Consider the following 14,332-nt stretch of genomic DNA (forward strand, 5'->3'; position numbering starts at 1 on the left):
TGTTACTTTAGATCAGACCTGGGCATTGGGCGGCTCGCGTGAGGTTACCCAGAAATTAGAAATCAATACAACCGCCGTGCTTTTATTTTGAAGGCGATTTACGTATAACTGAGTTACCCAGGTTACCGAGGTACCTTGTCAAAAACACGTATTGCTTTTTGCATAAAGTTAATAAATTAACAATTAACAAGTTAATAAATTCCTCGGTCACCTTGTGAATTCACCGTAAGAGCTACGAGGTGGGAAACAATAACAAACATTAGCATTAGCACTTGAGCTAACAAGCACTTTTACTATAGTTAAGACAACAAATATAGCCACTAATATATATATGACAGAAGAAAATAAACTTTAACAAACCTTGTGTCCTGTCAGCCACTATAGAAGCCTTTTTCATACTTAACATACTAATTACATTGTAAAACACCTAGAAAATGTACAAACATGACAAACAAGCTATATAACACAAAAATACCAATAGGAACCTTGCTAAATGTCATTTACAGTTGTGTTTAAAATAAATGTTAAAGTGATATAGTGATTGGAGTATTTACTACTTTTTACTGCTATATTTGATTTACTCCACATTAACAGTCTTATCATAACATGTATTGTTATCAGTAGCAGCTCAAAACCAGATAATTTACTGTATTTCATAAAGCGATTAAATTAATATTGAGCAGAATTTAGTTCAGAGTTTTGGTCCGGCCCCCATAACCTTCGTGGTATTGGTCATGTGGCCCCATTTCTCAATAAAAAGGAGGCTGTATAGTAAGTGATTAAAAAAAGAATCAAAATACAGCTTATTTAAGAGAAAAGGTCAGTAGAAGGGGTTCATAGTGCATGTTTGTCTATATAATCTTTATTTAATTAATTAAGTTATTGTTAGTTGTCATTTAATTGGAGTCCAAAGCTCAGTAAACACCTAATGTAGGCAATGGATAATACATTTGTTGTATGTGTGAATATCAGAAACTGGTAGTCATCACTTTCTGAGAAGAAGGATCTCTGACTGAGGAGTTATTGTCAGAACGAGATTTGTAGGTCAAAGCCAGGGACCACAGGAACAGAAACACACCTGGAGAGAGAAAAAAAAAGAATGGCTTTGAATTCTTCCAGCAAATCACAAAAGCATAGTACACTGTAATAAATTATTCTGTAGTCATTTCATTTACTTAATATAGTTGATAACATGTAACATGTAAAGACACAAAATGACTTAAAAAAGACACAAAATGACCAAAAAAGACAAAATGACCAAAAAAAGACACAAAATGACCCAAAAAAAAGACCCAAAATGACCAAAAACAAGACACAAAATGACCAAAAAAGACACAAAATTACACACAAAAAGACACAATATGACCCAAAAAGACACAAAATGACCAAAAAAAGACATAAAATGAAAAAAAGACACAAAATGACCAAAAAGACACAAAATGACCAAAAAAAGACACAAATTGACAAAAAAAGACACAAAATGACCAAAAAAAGACACAAAATGAAAAAAAGACATAAAATGAAAAAAAGACACAAAATGAAAAAAAGACACAAAATGACCCAAAAAATGACATAAAATGACCAAAAAAAGACACAAAATGACCCAAAAAAAGACACAAAATGACCCCAAAAAAAGACACAAAATGACAAAAAAAGACAATCATGAATCATGAAGGTATACATAATTAAAATTAATTAATTAATTAAATAACAACAATAATAATAATGAAATAAAATTAAATGGACAGTTTAAGGCAGAGTAGCTATTTTTTTAAATCTTTTTTACAGTGTAGATGGATGAAGATGTTGACATACTGACCCTGCAAGGAGGTGAGTATAGTGAATATGTAGATCCCAGGGAGGGAGATGTAGGTGATGCTGGCTAAGCCCCAAGGTAAGCCCAGCACACAGCTGAGCCCCAGCACTGTGGCACTGTCCTTCCATAACTTGCTCGCTTTCTCTTTATTCATCTTCTTCCAGCCACTGCTGCTTTCAATGCCTTGTTGAGCCGCCCTCAGCCCCCAGAGTTTAACCACCACTACGCCCAGCATGATGGAGTTACACAGCACCACGAGGCATGGGAAGGCCAGGGTAGTCACATAGCTGACTAAAAGCCTGTGTGGGAACTTGCTGCTCAGCCAGCATCTGCAAGTTATTCAAAAAAATAACATAAACATCATAAATGTCCACACTGTAAACACTTGTCTTGTAAATTAACAGTAAAATACGGCACTGCAAAAAAGCCAACTTAAATTTTTTGGCCTAAAACAGTGATTTAAGTTGGTAAAACTTGGAAATATAAATTATTGACATTTAGGGCAATAATGTAAGTTAGCACAACAAAGCGAGCCAGTTGTCTGCTCAAAAACAAGTTTGTGAGTTGTTGTTACTTATATCTTTAAGTTGGGGTTCACAACAAGGGACAATAGTTCTGCTAACTCTTATTTCTTTGTTGTGAAATGTGGGAAAGCAGTGAAATTTGGTCATTAGCGAAAGCTAGCAGCTAACTGATGCTAGCGGCTAACTGATGCTAGCGGCGCTGCTTGTTACAGCTACATGATTAGCCATTAGCGTATCAATGCTAACTCAAAATTGACATTTCATAGCCGCATTACAATCGTGCCAATTCAGCACATTGCAGAAGTTAGCAGAAGTAAGGATTAAAAGTTATTACAATGTAAAATTATAAGTTAGTACAACTTCCAGTTGAGTTGACAAAAATCTGAATTCAGAGTTGAGCAAACTCAAAAACAAAACTTAAAATATTTAGTTTAATTGTCCAACTTAAGATTTTATCGAAGTTTGTTGCCTTGAAATTTTGAGTTCACCCAACTTTTCTTTTTTTGCAGTGTGGCAGCAGGGTTACCAGCATTCTACTGTTAATTTTACATTTCCCTTACTGTTATTTACTTCAGAGTATGTTACTTTGATAAAACCACATACTGAATTACAGTACAATCCTGTATATCCTTGATTTGACAGTAAAATACTGATACTGCAAACATCATCTAACAAATAAAACGTTTCAGTTCAACTTCCCCTGTGATTTGCTCAAGAAATGCAGGATTAAAAAGGATGTGTTTCAAGAAAGGAAAGACCAGAGTTGGCTGAATGTCATAATACAGTAGCTTTCCGTATTTTCTCAGCCTCACTGCTGTTGATTCTACCATAACTCCCAGAATGCAATGCTATTTATGGTATATTACAGTATTTTATGGGAAACAGTACAAATATTGCCCAGAATGCATTGTTTTCTCCAGTATAATACCTTTTTAATGGGAAAAAAGTATGTTACTGTCACAATTTGGCTGTTTTCTTACAGCAATTTGTTACAGTGCACGGTACTTTTGGGCTAAGAAGTTAAATCTAATATGTGGTTAAATTACTGAAATCATAACAATAAAGTTTGGTTTCTTACATCTGTGCTGTTGAATTGTTGCTGGCATCAATGACTTCCACACTGTATTTGCCATAAACACCCAAAATCCCGCAAACCACTGCAATCAGTGTAGGAATACCTGCCAAAACACAAAGATACAGAATGTACTTCAACGAGCCTGGGCTAAGGTTAAAAGTGGTAAATATGTCAACACATACAGAGCAAAAGAACACTTCTGTTCCCTGTTTTTAATATTACTTTATTTAAACATAAAGTTAAACTAGAGACCTAAAGAAAGTTTGTATTCAAACTCAAACATTTAGAAGAAATTCTGAAACCTTTTTTTTTTTTTTTTTTTTTTACATCTACCGCAGACTTCCTCTTTCTCTTTTATTGCATTTCTGGGTTTTTTTGTCAGGCATTAACGCCCCCACCACCAGCATTTAGCAGAAATGTGCATCACAATGATGATGGTTAGGCTGCCAAGTCAAAAAAAGCTGTGGGAGCCTATAGATTTCCTCTTTGCATGAATGTGTTTAAAGGAAGTGTTGCGATATCCTTTTTCTTAATGTTAACAAATCCTATTAAGACCAACACCTACAATTACTGATCCAACTACGAATTATTGACTGTATAAATTGCTCTAAATTAAAAAAAAATGAGCATAATACAATGTGAACATGAATTTAGGATTATGTTAACTAACCAAACAATGTATTATATGCATTTACATGACTGTTAGCAATTAAGTTCTCACATTTGAAAATAAAAAGCAGAATAATTGAAGGCTTTTTCATCATGTATAGTCTAATAATAATAGGTTTTCTCTGACTTATAAACCGTCTAATGCACTGCAAGAAAGCCAACTTGTATTTTTTGGCCTAAAACAGTGATTTAAGTTGGTAAAACTGGGAAATATAAATTATTGACATTTAGGGCAACAGTGTAAGTTAGCACAACAAAGAAAGCCAGTTGTACGCTCAAAAACAAGTTTGTGAGTTGTTGTTACTTATATCTTTAAGTTGGGGTTCACAACAAGGGACAATAGTTCTGATAACTCTTATTTCTTTGTTGTGAAATGCGGGAAATCGGTGAAATTCGGTCATAAGCGAAAGCTACAATTACAATCGTTACAATCGTGCCAATTCAGCACATTGCAGAAGTTAGCAGAAGTAAGAATTAAAAGTTATTACAATGTAAAATTATGAGTTAATACAACTTACAGTTGAGTGGAAAAAAAAAATCTGAATTCAGAGTTGAGCAAACTCAAAAACAAAACTTAAAATATTTAGTTTAATTGTCCAACTTAAAATTTTATCGAAGTTTGTTGCCTTGAAATTTTGAGTTCACCCAACTTTTCTTTTTTTGCAGTGTGTATGGGAACAGATTCATACAACATTTGACAAAAACATCGTTTCAACCAAGCTGCACTCACCCCATCCCACCAGGCTGAGTTTGAGCAGGTATTTCCTGATGTAGATGTTAAAGACTCGGACTAAAAGCAGGTAGAGGTGGAATCCTTCCAGAGCCGTCCAGCAGAAGGTGGCCAGCAGAGACCAGTGTAAAAAGAAACCCAGACCCTGGCAAACCCAGCCCTCCTCACTCTCTTTTGTATTCCAAATCCAGAAGCTGCACAGCAAGAAGCCGAGGTGGAGGCAGAACACTGCTGCTGTTAGGTGCAAATGCACACCAATAGCCTTCTCTGGACGAACCCGTCTGAAAGGGAAACAGTATACAATACATTAAATATTTATTATATATTTTTATATCTAACCCAAACAGCTTTAATTTAACTAAGCTACTGATTTAGTAGTCTTTCTGCAATGCAAAAAAGCCAACTTGTATTTTTTGGCCTAAAACAGTGATTTAAGTTGGTAAAACTTGGAAATATAAATTATTGACATTTAGGGCAATAATGTAAGTTAGCACAACAAAGGAAGCCAGTTGTCTGCTCAAAAACAAGTTGGTGAGTTGTTGTTACTTATATCTTTAAGTTGGGGTTCACAACAAGGGACAATAGTTCTGCTAACTCTTATTTCTTTGTTGTGAAATGCGGGAAAGCGGCGAAATTCGGCCATTAGCGAAAGATAGCGGCTAACTGATGCTAGCGGCTATTTGATGCTAGCCGCGCTGCTTGTTACAGCTACAAGAGTAGCCATTAGCGTATCAATGCTAACTCAACATTGTGTTCTAAACATTAGCTGACATTTCATAGCGGCGTTACAATCGTGCCAATTCAGCACATTGCAGAAATTAGCAGAAGTAAGGATTAAAAGTTATTACAATGTAAAATTATAAGTTAGTACAACTTACAGTTGAGTTGACAAAAATGTTGACTGAATTCAGAGTTGAGCAAACTCAAAAACAAAAGTTTGTTGCCTTGAAATTTTGAGTTCACCCAACTTTTCTTTTTTTGCAGTGTGTGCAGTCTGTAGGGGCCACACTAACTTGTGACTTTATCCTGATTCTGCAATCCTAGATCTTTCTGGCATACTAGAAACTAGTTTGTTTGACATGTGATTTTCACAAGGATTTCATTGTGTTGCAGTCAGTTTCTTTGCAGAGCTTGTCTGAAGCCTAAAAACAGAGCCAAGAGGAGGAGCAGAAGTCTAAGTCATGGTCCTTGCTACACAGTCGCCCATACATACGTTGGAATAAAATCATTTTTTATCTCCTTCCATGAAATGATTGTGACCATTTTATTTATTCTTGACAGATGTAGTGTATATATTATCAAAACTTTATTAATCAATCTCTTCCAAACATATCACTATGAAAATGAAACCACAATTAACAAAGGATTGTGTCTGAAAACAAAATTATTCAAACTTTATGGGCAACCATGTATTTTGACCTCTGTAACTAAATTATCAAAAAAGAGTTTCTCTGGTAACGCTTTATAATAAGGTCCTTAATAACCATTAATTGACAAGTAATAAGGCATTGTTCTCGCTTTAGATCCGGTAGTTGCAAAAAGCATAGTTAACTTATAATAGATGAGCAATAAAGTATATTTTAATATCAATAAGCAAACAAAATAAGATTAATAAAGGCATGGCAAAGACATAATGGGTGGGTCATGGGTGTTTATAATGCCATTATTAACACTTATATAAGCTTATAAACACACAATAATGTTAATACGCATCTTGTATGGACTTACAAGGGCCTTATTACTTGTTAATTAATGGTTATTACAAGCACCTTATTAGTGTTACCGTTTCTCTTTATCTCTTTATCTATCTTGACCAACAACACGTACCAGAAAAGAACAGTGAAACCACATGACAGGCTCAAAATTCATCCGAATGCTAAAGATAAATTAACCATAAACCACTGATAATAGCATCCTCTTCACATCCACATCCTTTAGACGGAAATGACTCATTTTAAACAAAGCATTAAATATATTTTTATTAGATTTTAATATAATCCACCCTCGACTTGTGGAATCATAATATAAAGTCAAACATAAAACTCACTGTAGACATATATAGATGATCAAGCTGAGGACTGTGAAGAAGATGGAGAATGCAGATCCGATGTAAGTGATGTAGCTCAGGGCCACAGCATTACGCTCCTCCACTGATAAAACTGGGTTCTGGAACAGAAAAATATACAATCAAAGTAGTTTAATATTATATATTATACACTGTACTATTTATTATTATATACTGTCTAGTCACTATAGCATTGTTACCATCATATCATCAGTATAATTACCATCATCTTGCCAACCTACCAACTGATCTTCTTTTTTTAACTTCTTAAGTGTCCTTGTTCTATTCTGTGTTTTTTTCTATTGTTGTTTTTATTTATGCTACCTCAGTATCTTATTCTATTGTATTTTATTGTACTTGAATACCGGACTGCTGTGACAACCGAATTTCCCTTCGGGGATGAATAAAGTAATCTATCTATCTATCTATCTATCTATCTATCTATCTATCTATCTATCTATCTACCTATCTATCTATCTATCTATCTATCTATCTATCTATCTATCTATCTATCTATCTATCTATCTATCTATCCATCCATCAGTCCATCCATCCATCCATCCATCCATCCATCCATCCATCCATCCATCAGTCCATCCATCCATCCATCCATCCATCCATCCATCAGTCCATCCATCCATCCATCCATCCATCAGTCCATCCATCCATCCATCCATCCATCCATCCATCCATCCATCCATCCATCAGTCCATCCATCCATCCATCCATCCGTCCATCAGTCCATCCATCCATCCATCCATCCATCCATCCATCCATCCATCCATCAATCCATCCATCCATCCATCCATCCATCAGTCCATCCATCCATCCATCCATCCATCCATCCATCCATCCATCCATCCATCCATCAGTCCATCCATCCATCCATCCATCCATCCATCCATCCATCCGTCCATCCGTCCATCAGTCCATCCATCCATCCATCCATCCATCCATCCGTCCATCAGTCCATCCATCCATCCATCCATCCATCCATCCATCCATCCATCCATCCATCCATCCGTCCATCAGTCCATCCATCCATCCATCCATCCATCCATCCATCCATCCATCCATCCATCTATCTATCTAGTTTAAGTCATACATCTAATGGAAGTCTCTTCAGTAGATATATATTGATATCAATTGGGATGCAGTGTAAAACATAAGTTACAACAAAATGTTTCAAAATGATATATTTAAAAAGAATAAAGTTTTCCTGTTTAAAAATATCAAAGTTCACTAGAGGTCGCCAGGTAACAACAAACGTTAATATAGGTAGTAATAAGCTTATATAATAAGCTACTTATAATAAACTAACGATCATGATGGTTATATGCAAACATATAGTTAACAGCTTAACAAATTAGACCACCTGTCATAAAAATGAGAAATTATAAATAATTGGTCTTTATTTGGCAAATAACAAACTGAATTCACGTCTTTATACCCAAATTTGAGCGAGCTCAATGGGCTTCTCTGAGAAGTCAGAAATTCATCAAACATTCAACCACTAAAACATATGTTTCTGTTCAGGAACGTAAGTAAAAAACTATATTTGACATCTTAATCAAGAAATAATAATGTGTTTACTATTTTTACAGGTTTTTTTGTTAAACAAATGTTAAAATAATTATATTTTAGCAATAAAAATATCAATTTGATTAAAGAGCTTCTAAATACTGGTGTTTTTAGCGTTATAGAAAAAATTGTTTGGTAATTACTGATGCTGTTAAATCAGGACAGCTGTGGTACAAAACGATGTTCTAATAAATTTGTTAAGCACTGTATATATTAAAGTTAATTACTTTTCATGGGAATAATGATTGAGAACAGCCTCCGGGTAACGGAAACGTATCCTCAAACAACAATCAATCAGTTACGAAGTGAATTACGCTGACATTTAGAGAGTGTCACTCACTTTCACTTTTGCTGTTCTAATTTTGAAAACCAAAAAAAAACGTGTAGCTAATAAGAGAATGAGAACATTATTTTTTTTTTTACCACAAGCACAGCAAAGAAGCTCAGGTGGTTGCAGCTGCAAATGAACTCAGTTCCGGTGTTTTTGGTCTCACAGCCCTCTGTGCTCCAAAAACCTAAAACGAAAACCATATGAAGTATAAATCTGATTTATCTTTTTAATCAAAAGCAAAATTACTGTGATTTGCTGGAAGGTGTAGCATACCTGCTCCATCATTAGTCGCCTGCCAAAACACACATTCCCCTTTTTCCTTCTGAAACATATTAAACGGTGTATCAAAATAAAATGAAAGCAGACCGATACAGTCTCCAAATGTCTTCACAGCTGACTTTTTTTTTTTTTTTTTACCTGTTGTGATGTGTTGTGTTTGAAGGATAATTGAATGGGTTCTGTGAGGTTTTTGACAGGCTGGTTCCCTGCCTTCACTGCCAGGACTAGTCCCCCCAAAACAGTGCCTTGCCTTTGGACAGGCGGCTCTGGTAGGACCGGTAGGACTGGTCCCATGCGTCCTTTTCTCTGAGGGGGACTCAGCGGTGTCAACAGCTACAGGTGGTAGAAAGGACACATGACACAAACATGCAGAAGAGAACAACAGTATTAACCTTTCACCTATTTTCATAGTACATTATGGCGGACTGTGAGTGTACAGAGTTCATGGAAATTAATGCAAATCAGCATGAAGGGACAGAGCTACCTTTATGATTATGCAGATGGAATGGAGAAGATAAGGGAGAAGCCAGTGTCAGTGTAGAAACATTTTAGTGATGGATGAAAATGAGCGAACAAATCTTTTTAAATTACTCTTTTTTTGAGTCTTACAGAGAAACTGACGCCATATTTTTGAAAACAATGCAAAAAACTTTAAGATTTGACTCATTGAGATCAACTTGAAGGGGTTGATTCTGTGCAAAGAAAAACCATCACTAACAAAATATGAAGGTCCTCCTCCTTATCAGTGCTCCTGAATTCCAGCCAGTTTTGTATCAGATTTCCCAAAACTAAAGAAAAAACGGTAACGCTTTATAATAAGGTCCTTAATAACCATTAATTAACAAGTAATAAGGCATTGTTCTCGCTTTAGATCCGGTAGTTGCAAAAAGCATAGTTAACTTATAGTTAACTTATAATAGATGAGCAATAAAGTATATTTTAATATCAATAAGCAAACAAAATAAGATTAATAAAGGCATGGCAAAGACATAATGGGTGGGTCATGGGTGTTTGTAATGCCATTATTAACACTTATATAAGGTTATAAACACACAATAATGTTAATAAGCATCTTGTAAGGACTTACAGGGGCCTTATTACTTGTTAATTAATGGTTATTACAAGGACCTTAATATAAAGCGTTACCGAAAAAACGTCCTTAGTTTACCTACTTCTTTTATGTACGTGTACATAATGATTAATGTTTGTGCAGTATGTCATTCTGGGGAAAGTAGTTGATTGTTGATTCACATTTCTAGGTTCTCAAATACTGATGCTTTGGGTTGGTGTTTCATTTCTACGGCTATCTTTCTCCTGAATTCTCTAATAAAGGTAATCAGGTATCAATTAAGCAGTCTCACCTTTTTCAAACCAAATCAGATCTTAAATGCTGAACCTTCAGAGCCACTGACCTTGAAATAAGTGCTGCTGATCACATGGGCCACCACCCGTGCCGTCTTTTCAGACGAAGCTCCTCTGCTTCTCAGCAGAGCTGAGGATGGGATGTGAACCCTGTGTTGAAGAGTCGGTTCCGCTTCAGCCTAAAAACCATGAAATATACACAAAATATGCAAAACAAAAAGGAAATAAGATAAGATAAGATAAGATGAGATATACTTTATTCATCCCAGCAGAGACATTTAGGTGTTCCAGCAGCTAATATACACACAACACAACACAACACAACACAACACAACACAACACAACACATGTATACATACATAATCCATCTATTCAAAACATGAGCCCACAATACATAGCCTAGTATAGAAGAGGTGGAATGGATGGTCCATGTGCATTAGTAGCTGTTACTCATAGATAACAGTTACAGCAAGTGTGCAAATATACAGGTGTGTTAATAAACAGGTGTGCAAATATACAGGTGTGCAAAAATACAGTTTGATACATACAGTATAGGCAGCTTAAGCTAAAGTTTAAATAAATATTAAAAAAATAATCTTCTGTCCTTACTAAAAGGGGAGTCATTATAAAGTGATCTAATTGTTTATGAAATTAACAAGTTGATGATAATTGCTCAATTTCTAAAGACATGTACCTTCTATACATGTATGTGGATGATGAAGACAACTAAAACCATGTTTCCATTGCATACAAATCTTCAGAGAACCAAAAGAGCTCGGAGCCAGTTATCAAAAAGTATGAACTCACCTCTTCAGACCAGCTCACTTGCAGAACTCTGATGTTTGGAGCGAAGCGGCCTCTTAGTTTACAGCCTCGAATTTTGTCCTCATAACACCTAACAAAACATATTTGACATATTTCAGCATGTCACCAATCAAGACAGTCACAGAAACTTTAATAAGTGTTTAATAACTGTGTCTTTAAAGACACAGTCGTTACTAGTTTGAGAAAGCTCTAATGAAGCCATTGCAAAACATTGTGGCATAAACAGAGAAATGCACAGTCATGTGTATTTAGTTCCTGAAGAGAGATGAGAATACTTTCCTCCAGTAATAATATGGTAAGTTATAATAACTGTGTATGTGCTTGTTTACTTTCACGGTCTCAGAATCATGTCATAGCTATCGTAAGATCCATAGGACAGCAGCAAACTACGCAACAACTCCTACACTGCAAATAAAGAAAAGTTGGGTGAACTCAAAATTTCAAGGCAACAAACTTCGATAAAATTTCAAGTTGGACAATTAAACTAAATATTTTAAGTTTTGTTTTTGATGCCGCTAGCATCAGTTAGCCGCTAGCTTTCGCTAATGACAGATTTTCACTGCTTTCCCGCATTTCACAACAAAGAAATAAGAGTTATCAGAACTATTGTCCCTTGTTGTGAACCCCAACTTAAAGATATAAGTAACAACAACTCACAAACTTGTTTTTGAGCAGACAACTGGCTTCCTTTGTTGTGCTAACTTACATTATTGGCCTAAATGTCAATAATTTATATTTCCAAGTTTTACCAACTTAAATCACTGTTTTAGGCCAAAAAATACAAGTTGGCTTTTTTGCAGTGTAACCAGTTGTTTGTTCCTCGCGCTTTTATGACCCACAGAAGTGTTTCCTAAATTAGCGCCCCTACTGGTTGAAGGGAAATCAGCGCATCCTCATAACAAAACTGTTTTAAACATGTGTTTAATGTACTTTGTTTCTCTTTATACTTCTCTTTTCCAGAGAAATTACTATACACCCACTGCCTAACTAAATTCTAAATATGTTTCGTAATAAGCTGCTTAGTGTGGGAGAAAGATATATTACCACACACCTTTCTTGGAACTAACATTTTCTAAAATGTAGTTACCCCACTTGATGCTGGCGGCAATCTCCGTGTCTGAGCATGTTACTTTTTAACATACATTGTGTTACTTTGACACATTCAAGTGTATTTTTAACTCTGAAATCATGTTATTTCTTTTCACTCATGTGATAATTAACATTCATTGTTTTGTTTTACAATACATTAAAAGTGCATTCTGTCTTTAGCCGAACATACAAGTCACAAAATCTAAAAAAAATCAACTCCAACTGAAGTGAATCTAACTCAGGTGTTAACATGTAACTCGCTTGATTGACAGCTGGCAGAGCTTTTTGATCACTACAAGTGTTAAAACAAATCCAAAATCAACACCCACCAACTCAAAATTATTAACACTGAAAAAACCACACTACAGATTTTGCTGTGTACAGTCTCAATCGCTAGTAAAAAATCTTCTTCAAGACAATTTGATGTCAATAGTTCTAATAATGGCCCCATTTAGAAGAAAATAGAAGATAAAGATTCATATGATTTGGGGCGTGGCTACCTTTGATTGACAGGTGGCTAACAGCACTGCAAAAAAGCCAACTTGTATTTTTTGGCCTAAAACAGTGATTTAAGTTGGTAAAACTTGGAAATATAAATTATTGACATTTAGGGCAATAATGTAAGTTAGCACAACAAAGGAAGCCAGTTGTCTGCTCAAAAAAAAGTTTGTGAGTTGTTGTTACTTATATCTTTAAGTTGGGGTTCACAACAAGGGACAACAGTTCTGCTAACTCTTATTTCTTTGTTGTGAAATGCGGGAAATCGGTGAAATTTGGTCATTAGCGAAAGCTAGCGGCTAACTGATCCTAGCGGCTAAATCACGCTAGCGGCGCTGCTTGTTGAAGCTACAAGAGTAGCCATTAGCGTATCAATGCTAACTCAAAATTGTGGTCGCAACATTAGCTGACATTTCATAGCGGCGTTACAATCGTGCCAATTCAGCACATTGCAGAAGTTAGCAGAAGGATTAAAAGTTATTACAATGTAAAATTATGAGTTAGTACAACTTCCAGTTGAGTTGACAAAAATCTGAATTCAGAGTTGAGCAAACTCAAAAACAAAACTTAAAATATTTAGTTTAATTGTCCAACTTAAAATTTTATTGAAGTTTGTTGCCTTGAAATATTGAGTTCACCCAACTTTTCTTTTTTTGCAGTGAGGGCGAGCCGTCATCAGGAGAGAATATTATAATATATGTATATATTATAATATATACATATACATACAATATACATACAATATATAGATACATTTTGTTTTTGTTTTTTTAATTTAACATCATTTTTTAATTTTGTTTATCTAATGTACTGGTGATGCTGTCTCTAGTGTTGAAAATCCCACAAATAAATAATGTATAAAAAGAATATTAATAAGAGTATCAGCTTAGTTTGTATGAGTATGAGTTACCCGATCCAAGGATCGCCCCCTTGTAGACATTCGTCAAGCACTTTCATACAGTCATCTATCAGGGTGACAGAGGAAAAGTGAAATAGTCAAACATGTGGATATAAGATTGACAGTTGAGTAAGATAAACAATACAAGAGGCAAACAGGCAGATTTTGATCAAACTGTGGCTTTCAGTGTTAACCAACAGGTTCAGAGTTCCTCCAGAGGACGATGAGTGACATTATTTTTCTCTCTACCTTAATATGTTAACAGTTGAAATTGTTTTCACATCATAAGCATACAACCATAAGAATGACAATAAACATGATTAAAAACTCACCAACTGCTTGAGTTGTAGAAAACCTTACAGCTGTAACTAGAAATAGAATAATCCACATCGTGCCTCACTCCTGATTCAAACAGACATATTATGTGCACAGCCACGCTCTGTTCGCTTGAGGTTTCCTTGATGAATGACCAGTAAGTTTCACATCTACATATATCACATGGTAGTGGCAGCGTGTGGGGGTGGAACCGCTCATATGAACAAGAAGTGATTCACATGTGACGTGTTTTAAAAGCATTTTAATGGAAAATT

The 14,332-nt window shown here is 35.3% G+C and overlaps 1 protein-coding gene across 1 annotated transcript; it reads right to left on the reverse strand.

Moving 5' to 3' along the window:
• Positions 1–378: 378 nt before the first annotated feature.
• Positions 379–12,382, reverse strand: LOC131982127 (adhesion G-protein coupled receptor G1-like). The gene is made up of 11 exons (XM_059346705.1): positions 12,345–12,382; positions 11,240–11,327; positions 10,483–10,611; positions 9,209–9,403; positions 9,065–9,113; positions 8,884–8,975; positions 6,862–6,980; positions 4,815–5,095; positions 3,419–3,518; positions 1,820–2,145; positions 379–1,078 (listed from the first exon to the last, which is right to left on the reverse strand). The coding sequence occupies exons 1-11, from the start codon at positions 12,380–12,382 to the stop codon at positions 969–971; spliced, it is 1,527 nt and encodes a 508-aa protein (XP_059202688.1). The 3' UTR covers positions 379–968.
• Between the last annotated feature and the right edge of the window lie 1,950 nt (positions 12,383–14,332).

Source organism: Centropristis striata, chromosome 2 (assembly GCF_030273125.1).
Source record: "Centropristis striata isolate RG_2023a ecotype Rhode Island chromosome 2, C.striata_1.0, whole genome shotgun sequence".
NCBI lineage: Eukaryota > Metazoa > Chordata > Actinopteri > Perciformes > Serranidae > Centropristis > Centropristis striata.